This window comes from Pelmatolapia mariae, linkage group LG18 (assembly GCF_036321145.2).
Source record: "Pelmatolapia mariae isolate MD_Pm_ZW linkage group LG18, Pm_UMD_F_2, whole genome shotgun sequence".
Classification (NCBI taxonomy): domain Eukaryota; kingdom Metazoa; phylum Chordata; class Actinopteri; order Cichliformes; family Cichlidae; genus Pelmatolapia; species Pelmatolapia mariae.
This window is the reverse complement of record NC_086243.1, coordinates 12,619,821-12,629,006: the sequence shown is the minus strand read 5'-3', so window position 1 is coordinate 12,629,006 and position 9,186 is coordinate 12,619,821. Positions and strand designations below refer to the sequence as shown.

The 9,186-nt window shown below is 41.5% G+C and overlaps 1 protein-coding gene across 1 annotated transcript; it reads left to right on the top strand.

Moving 5' to 3' along the window:
- The first annotated feature begins 416 nt into the window (after positions 1-416).
- pcyt1aa (phosphate cytidylyltransferase 1A, choline a) lies at positions 417-9,117 on the top strand. Its single transcript, XM_063462906.1, has 9 exons — positions 417-799; positions 3,582-3,695; positions 4,060-4,159; positions 4,303-4,419; positions 4,762-4,913; positions 5,110-5,188; positions 5,296-5,438; positions 5,530-5,718; positions 6,930-9,117. The coding sequence occupies exons 2-9, from the start codon at positions 3,582-3,584 to the stop codon at positions 7,146-7,148; spliced, it is 1,113 nt and encodes a 370-aa protein (XP_063318976.1). The 5' UTR covers positions 417-799; the 3' UTR covers positions 7,149-9,117.
- The last annotated feature ends 69 nt before the right edge of the window (positions 9,118-9,186 follow it).

The following is a 9,186-nucleotide window of genomic DNA, read 5'->3' as shown; positions in this document are numbered from 1 at the left end:
GGAACTCTAATCAGAAAGAACAAGAGATCGCTTGTAGGCTCAGAACAGGACGCAGTCATTTACACTGAACATTTTTTACTGCAGGAAAGCATCCTACTGGTTGTGGTAATCAGGAAAGAGAAAGTGTGCAATGTCTTAATCTTGTGCAAGAAGTTTTACGAAGCAAGAGAGCTGATAAGAGATATGCAAAGTTTAGGGTTACACATTATGCTTATGTGTGGGACACAAAAGAGAGAAGGAGAATGTTATTTATTGAAAGGGATCTTCTCATTAGGACGACTTAGAACGAAAGGACAATGACAAACTAAAGATATAGAAGGAGTGATGCAACGTAAAACGATGCCAGCTGCTGGAAGAAGTAGAAGAATAATTCCAGTAGGTGGCAGTCGAGTACAGTCACGGAAGCGCCCGTTGTTGTACCAGTTCCTTTAAGGATGTCCAAGTTTTGTAGTTCCTGTGTTGTTGACCTGTCAGCCTTGTAGTACAGGCTGTCACTGCTGAGAATTTGTCTGTCCTTCTGGTTGATGCGGTATCTTGACAGCGACACAGAAAATACTGGGACGTTGGACGCACAGGATTGTTCATCTTTACCGTTGTCACTTGTGCTAGCGAACTAGCGAGCTAACGGCTAAAGTTAGCTAATAGGCGGCCAACTTTAAAAGGTAGATTGGTAACTAGCAACTGAGGGTGGCTAGCAGCGTTAGCTAGCATTCTTGCTTTCAGCCAGCTAGCCTGCTGGCACTGCGAGGGTAGGAAGCCGCCCACTCGTGCAAGGCAGCATTCCTAAAAACAGCGAAAGGTAAGCAAGCAGAAACTTCAAACAGATACCTGACGTTAGCTAATGTTACGAGCCGGGATTTTTAGCCTAGTGAGGTTGGGAATTTCAGTGAGAGGCGAAAAAGTCGGCACAGCCAGGTTTTTTACTGCTGTACTTCACAACTATTATCACCAAGCCCTCTGTCAGCTGTTGGTGTCTCTCCTGTCAATAGTTGAGGTTAGATGCCTGTTGCACGCTCTGTGTCAACTTTGCATGTGTCTGCAGCCTTACCGAACAGCATTATAACTTCCCAGGGATACTAGACATTGGGAACATTGTGTTAAATGCTGTGTGGTTTTCAAAGTGTGGTCGGAGGACCTTTAGTGAGCCGGGCCAAGGCCGAGTAACTTCTGTGTTTAAACCTTACTGCACGAGCGAAGACAGCGCTGGATGTGCACACAGTTACTATTCTTAGATGTGACCCGAAACTGAACAGGTAACTTCCTGTAATCAATGATTAATCATTTGAGTCATTTGTGGAACAGTCCCGCAGTCAGTGTCTCATTTCAGTTTTTGATGTGTTTCTGGAAGATATGCAGGTTTTAGCCTGATAGTTGGCTTAAGAAAGATATCGAAAAGTCTCTTTTAGCTTTAAGAAGGTAAAGAGAAATAAAGATGATTCTGTACTAGGCTAGCCAAGTATTTATAAAGCAGTTACAAAAAGAGCAACCACTGACCAAAGTGCTGGACAAAGCAATAAAATACAATTTGAATAAAGTTTAAATAAATAAAAGGCTAGAAGGCTAAACTTATAGGTTAAGGTAATCACTACAAGTTTAATACATACTATTGTTTTCTTGGATTTGCTGAGAAGCATTGTGTTATTTAATCATTTTACAGGTTTGATCGTGTACCTCATTTGCACAGCACTTATTCACACAGTGCTTGGCACTGGCCTCTTTGTTGCGTTCTTATTATAGCAGTCAGTTTCAGTGATGATGACATGCGCTCTTCATCTAAATCTTCTCTGTCAGTGTGTGGGAGCCCTGTAGGACTTCTCAGTCCCAGTGTTCAGCTGCTAGCGGGAGGGGGGCGTTTGTGCAAGTGCCCAGTGTTGGATCAGGTAGCTGTCACCACCAGGAACGTTGAGCTGCCATGTCCTTCACTCATTGTACTGAGTCACAGTTTCATAACTGACACAGCAGCAGATGTCCAGCCGGGGGCTATTATGACCTAATCGCAAGTTAAAGGAAACCTTTTCTTTTGCTTTTCCATTTCTTCTAAATTTATTGTAAAAGTTTCAGATAATTAGGTCAGTTGTTAATGCTCTCAAATCTGGATACCAATGTTGAACTTTATTCATACATCACTTTCCAAAAACATAGTTGTGAAGTGCTTTGCATTACCCAGCAAAATAGATCACTATTAAAACTTAAAAAAAAAAAGAAAAGTACACACAACTATAAAAACAAAACAGCGAAAACATGATATATACTTGAACAGTGTGTGAAATATGACGGGTGAAATAAATATATGCAATAAAGCATCAGGTTTTTTTAAGTATTGATGTTGTCTGCATGAATTTGTTAGATGAATTTGACATAAAAGTGGTCATAAAGGGAGAACAGATAAAAACTTGTTTAAGACACAACTAGTGTTAAGTAAAAGGATAAATTGGGATTATCCTAAACTATAAACAATGCACATCTACTCTAGTTGAATAATAATATGGAGCTGGATATCTGAGTATGTCTCCTTTAAGGAAGTGCCAAGGTTAATCATAAAAAGTGAATATCCACTTTAATGACGTGTGGTTTGATGGAATGTGTGGAATGAGGCACAGCCTCCACCCATAACACTAGCACACTTATATTATAGACTTGACTTTTTCCTATATTCTGACTGTCGGGGTGGTTGGAACGTCTTCGCTTTGGATGAGTCGTGAAGCTAAATGTCATGTGATGCTAAAGAGTCTCGTGTTTTACAAGAGCACAGACACACTGCAGACAAGATACAAACACAAGACCTTCCCATATTTGTTCTCTTCTGCATGGTTGATTAATGAACATACACATATTCGGTTGTCATTTTGGCTATGGATTACTCGTTAATCATTTTTGAAAGTAAGCATTTCTAATGTTTAATAACTTTTATAATGTGAGCTTGTTGGTTTGATAAGAGAAGCCGACCGAAGTCTCATGAGGGGATTATTCATCTTTGGAAGAAGTATTCCTTTATAGCTTCCTCCAAATATCTCAGGCTGTGCCATAAAGTTGTGGAAAGGCATCCAGCAGGCTCTTATGTGTATCACAAAGTCAGCTGAAGTCTATCAGCATAGAGTATAAAAATACGCCCACTTGTGGTGACCTGCTGACACTGGAGAAACGGGGCTGGGTTTAATGTTCCCACATGCGAGGCTAACTTGATCTCACACGAGGCATCAGAAGTAAAGGCTGAATGGGGTTAATGTTCTGTATGTTTAGGAATTAACTATGGTATGTTGGAACAGGTGGTGTTTGCTTAATTTTCACTTGACCTGTATCTCTATGGATGTGAGAATCTGTCATGGTGGTTCATACTGTGTTCTCCCAGTTTCTGGGTCAAAGGTGACTCGGCATATATCACCTGTCATAACACGACAGCTGTATAAATTTACAGTCTGTCCGTGATGTATATTATATTGTGAGTGTGCTTGTGTGCTTTAATTATGTAATACAGTTCATACCCCCAACATAAAGTGTTACTAATTAACCTAGGACATGGAAAAGAGTTGAATGTGAAGTGTGGGGTATTTAAATTGCACTTGTCTTGACCTTTGACCCAGATGGAGGCCCAAAGCTCCAGCACACTGCTGCTGTCAAGAAAGAGAAGAAGAGATGGCTCCAATGGGGAGGCCGAGGAGGGTGAACGGTTTGGGAAAATCCCCAGGTGTACTGTGGTGAGTCTTTGTGCTTTAACAGCACCGTATTTGCTGTGCAATCTTTGTGCGTAATGCTGTACAAAGTGCACACCAATGCAAAGAGCCTCAAGCAATAATACTGCAGTGTGAGATATCAGCTGATGTTTGCTTAGGAAATGTCATCCGTTCACCCACAAGAACAACACCCTTGATGTCCACATCAGTTTATGCTGTAAGAGTCCAGGAACGAGCAATTACATCATTTTAAAGATATGACGACAGTTTTTCTGGTTAGATATATTGAGTATACTGTAGTATTTGTGAGGAAATTAATTTAAATAAAAAACAAAAATGCACAATTCATCCTTTATATCATCTCATTCTCCTCCAATGTCTCTTTCAGGGGCTCAGGCACCCTGCACCCTTTGCAGATGAGCTAGAGCCAGCTGATAGTAAAGCTTACAAAAGAGTCAGCATGGAAGAGGCCAAGAGGGGAACACCACGTGAGTCTGAATGCTTAAATCTCTCACACTTTGATTGCCTCTCTGGTGCCACAGTCTTAAGTAAATTCACACATGTGGTCAAAATGAAACCATTTGATTCTCTCTGTCCACCTCCTAATATCTTATCTCATCTGTTCGTCCAGCTGAAAGACCTGTGAGGGTCTATGCAGATGGCATCTTTGATCTTTTCCACTCAGGTCACGCCAGAGCCCTCATGCAGGCTAAATGCCTCTTCCCAAATACACATCTCATTGTTGGAGGTAAGCTTGAGTGTGTGTTGCTGTTCTCAGCTGCTGGATGTTGTTCAACAGCTGGATATTCTTTCAGCGTTTCGTTTTTATGCTCTGTGAGCGTACGTCACATTCTGTTCCCAACTGTCTAATAAAATAAGAACAAACAGTGCGGTGGTGTTTTTAATGGCAATGCAATCAGAGATTGTTACATGTTGCTCCTTGAACTTTAGTCACAGTAAATCCCTCAGCTGAAGTGTTTGAGTATTTTCTTTCTCTATGGCTTTCCCTTCTGTTTAAATCAGTTTTTCAAAGCCTCTTTCTTTTGTGGAGAAACTTTAAATCTTCACTACTTTAAATATTTCCTGTCAGTGTGCAGCGATGACCTGACTCACAAGTACAAGGGCTTCACAGTGATGAACGAGGATGAGCGATATGATGCGATCAGACATTGCCGCTATGTGGATGAAGTGGTGAGAAACGCCCCCTGGACGTTAACGCCGGAGTTTCTTGCAAAACATCGTGTGAGTACATGACACAGAATTAAAAACCACGACTAGAAACTTTCAGTCCCTTCACTCAGAACTTGGAGTCAGACTGTAGACATATTTATAGTGCTAACTTTTTCCCTACTGTTTTTTTTGTTTTGTTTTATTTTTGTACAGCTTGTAGATCTGAATCTCCTGTGTTTATCTGTGTTGCTTGTAATGACCTCTCCAGATTGACTTCGTGGCCCACGACGACATCCCATACTCCTCAGCGGGCAGTGATGATGTTTACAAGCACATTAAAGAAGCTGGTGAGCAACAGCATAATGGAGATTAGGAATGTGGTATGCAGTCAACAAGGATCAAATTGGATAAGTCCAGAAACTCTTATCGCTACAGCTTTTTCTGCTTTCTTTAGGTATGTTTGCACCCACCCAGCGGACAGAGGGCATCTCCACCTCTGACATCATCACTCGCATAGTCCGTGACTATGATGTATATGTCAGGCGCAACCTGCAGCGAGGGTACACAGCCAAGGAGCTCAACGTCAGCTTCATCAATGTACGAAACTTTGCTTTGCTCTAACCCGGCGTTAAACAGACAGCGGATGTGTTCGTTAACCTGTCTCCTTTGCCACGTTCACCCTTAACAGGAGAAGAAGTACCATCTCCAGGAGCGCGTGGACAAGGTGAAGAAGAAGGTGCGTGACGTAGAGGAGAAGAGCAAGGAGTTTGTCCAGAAGGTGGAGGAGAAGAGCATCGACCTGATTCAGAAATGGGAAGAGAAGTCCAGGGAGTTTATTGGAAACTTCCTGCAGATGTTTGGCCCTGAGGGAGCCTTGGTGAGGATGCTGGTTTTGTTTGGTCTTTAAACACTATTTAATGAGGAATTTGATTGGAAACATGTGCTTTTTGGCAATGTTAAACGTCTGGGAGACTTTTTCACTTGAAAGAAAGGCTTTATAGCTAGTGATACACACATCTGCGAGGTGAGAGTATTGTTGGTGTAAATGAACAAAGCATAAACACGGTAGAAATGGTGAAGACTAAAATAACATGACTTTGTGATAGTAGGCTTCAGTCACACAGGACTGTAGACCAGTTACTGACAATGTAGTAACCACCAGTGTGAGGGGAAAATGTGCAACTTTTGCGAGTGTCTGCTGTGCAGCCGCTCACAGTGACGTGGTATTGTTTTGATACAGGGACACAAAATATCACTATTTTAATAAATAAATGTAAATACTCTGGGAATATTATGAACAATAGGGCTCATCTTATGCATCACCAACATCAGTTGCCAACTGGTCAGGATTACACATTTTTCCTTAGCGACTAGAGGTTACCAGGGGGTGGTTAAGTCATAGATGTCTTTTATCTTTATTTTAGGTTATTAGTTCGTCGGTTAATTCCATTGTGCATAATATGTGTGATCTACAAATGAGAACAATTAATTTTGTCCTTCAGTTGTTTGAACTCAAAGGCAGGCAAAGATCCAAACTTATTTTCACTTGTCTCGGCCAAGGTCTTGCCTGGGACTTTTAAATCTAAGTTTTCAGCTCATAGTTCTGATATCAGGTCGGAGTCCCAAAACACACGTCTTCCCATATGTGACATGATAGTACTATAGAAATGAAATGCAGTCTTAGTGTTTTTTGATGGTGTCTGGGATTTAAAGCAGAGATATAAACTTGTAACAATGAGAAAAGCAGTCAGGAAATGAGACTCATAAAAAGAGCTTTACTTTGAGAGTTGACTTCCTTTCTTTCTTGCACAACTTTAGCTGAAAGTAAATTATGTAACTTCAATCAAAAAGAGCTATAAAAGCAAGAGACCCCCACATGGTAAAATTATGCACTGTTACAAACAAGTTTCCTCTTTGCAAATATTTCAATGGCAGAAACCACCACCTGGACCATGTGTACTGTATGTTTTTGTTACCACTGTATGTAGAAAAGTCACACTGACTTAAAATCAGACGGCACAGCACATTATTCCTGCATTCAGCTGGATCATCAGCTCATCTCTTCCCGCCTTTGTCTCGCCTCCACAGAAACACATGCTGAAGGAAGGACGTGGCCGCATGCTGCAGGCCATCAGTCCCAGACAAAGCCCCAGCAGCAGCCCCACCCGCGAGGAGCGCTCTCCCTCTCCCACCTTCCGTCTCCCCTTCTTCTCCAAGACCTCCCCGCCCCCCTCACCTCCCCATCACAGCGGGGCCCGCGGATACCTCATCAGCGAGGACGACGACGATGAAGACGACGAGAACTAGACTTCGTTCGCGCTCTCCGCTGTCAGGTCGCAGTCAGCTCTGCTAAACTGGTAGCACTGTCGAGTAGCGTGAATTTCATTGAGCTCCTGCTTTAAATGTCTTTTTGTTTTATGGTTTTACTTTGACCTTTAGGACTTCACTGTCATTAAAACAGCCAGGTTTTTTGTTTTTTTTTTGTTTTTTTTTTAAACAGCCAATTTGATCCTCTTTGTTCCTGTGTAAGGATCAGTTAAAGTTATGGCTGTAGTCACTTGAGTTCTTTACAGGTAAGTTTCATTTATCTTTCACTTTGATGTTTGCATTGGGTTTTTTCTTTTTTTTTAGTTTTTTTAGTCACTCACTGTCACAGATATTTCACGCGGTGCACTCGTCTACCACGGTATTATTAAGGTTAGCATTGTATTGCATTAGGAGTGGGTCCACCCGCCATGGCTTTGACACGAAATTCGGTGTCGGAAAGGTCAGCCGAGGAATCAGGAAGACACTGTTGGGTATCTCGGGCTGCGGGTTGTCAGAGCAGGTCAATTAATTGAAGTTTTACGTGCCCTGCTCATGCAGCGGGGCAATTTATATTCTGCTCATACTAACAAAACAAAGACCTGGCTCTTTTTTATTTCTCATTTTTAAAATAACCAGGAAACTCCAGATCCAGTGTGAGCAGAATCTGAGAGTACATTTGTTCTACTAAACAGCAGCGTTTTTCCAGTGTGTGTGTGTGTGTGTGTGTGTGTGCCTGCCTGCAATTGGGCCTGTTTTTGTCAGTGTATGCGCATGTTCGTGTGTGAAAGCTCTTAAATTGGCATGTTTGAAACGTGTTGTCAATATTTCCCACCTGTTGACAGATCTGGTGTAAGCTACGACTTTAATGCATATAGTAATAAATTTGCTTTTAAATCGTGTCTGCAGACGGGAAATCGGTCTTTGAAAGACTAGTTTGGGACTAGACGCCTTTCAGTGGTGTAAATAGAGGAACAGCAACAGTTTAGATGTTGATGTAGATACTTAAATGCTTATTTTTGTAGATTTTTTTTTTTTCACCTGTGCTGCTTCATTTTGAGCAGATAATCAACATGAGCAGCGGTGGAAAAAGTAAAATACACAACAGTCTGGTTGCCCATCTTTACAAATAAGTATTCATAAGCACAAAACAGGTTTCTTTGCTGAATAAAGCCTCCTAATGGGAAGCACACTAACACAGCAAATCATAAAAACTTAAGACCGGACTTCCACTTTCCGACCTGGGCTTGTGTGCACCACACCTATGTAGCTACCTCCCTCCCTGAACTGTTTCCGAAGACGAGCACAAAGTATGGGGATAAGGTTTCCTTTCTGAACAGAGCCATTGTTCCTGCACTGAAGCAATGTGACTTGCTCAAATATTTAAGTCCAGCCTCTGTGTGTGTGTTATGTCCTGTATCTTTGGGGATAAATCATGTTTTTTTCCTCCCCTCCTCTGTAACCGTGACTGAAACATCACAGGATATCTGAAGATGTAACGCAATACTGTTAAGATGACGCTAATATAAATGTTGACAGATGTCGATTGATATGCTCTAGGCTTGGTTTCCCAAAAGCACGAGTCGTTGTGGGTGAAATCTTAATTGGAACTTGAGGGAAACAGCTGAACAGGACTTGAGTACTCACCCTGCATTATTCCTTGAGGAAATCAGCCTAGTCTTTGGTGCTGAGCTAGTTTTGGGAAGCCTTGCTTTGTTTCTTCTGGAATCTTTTCCATTAAAAAAAAAAAATCAGTGAACTTCTTATTAAGAGCAAATCCACCTACAAGGTGGTGGAGGCTCAAGTGGCAAGCCAAGCCAATAATAGCCACTATTACTAAGAGGCATGTAAATGTTTTAACAGGAAGTGTTTTAATCGTGTTATTTTACCGTTTGGGGCAATTTTGTTTTATGTCCTGTATGTAGAGAAACGGCAAGGCAGGAAAAATGTATTAAAATTGTTGGCCAAAGCATTTCTGGATCATGAGCCATCATTTGTCTTTCAGTATTTTCCATGTTAACTGGATTCTTTGGCATTGTAT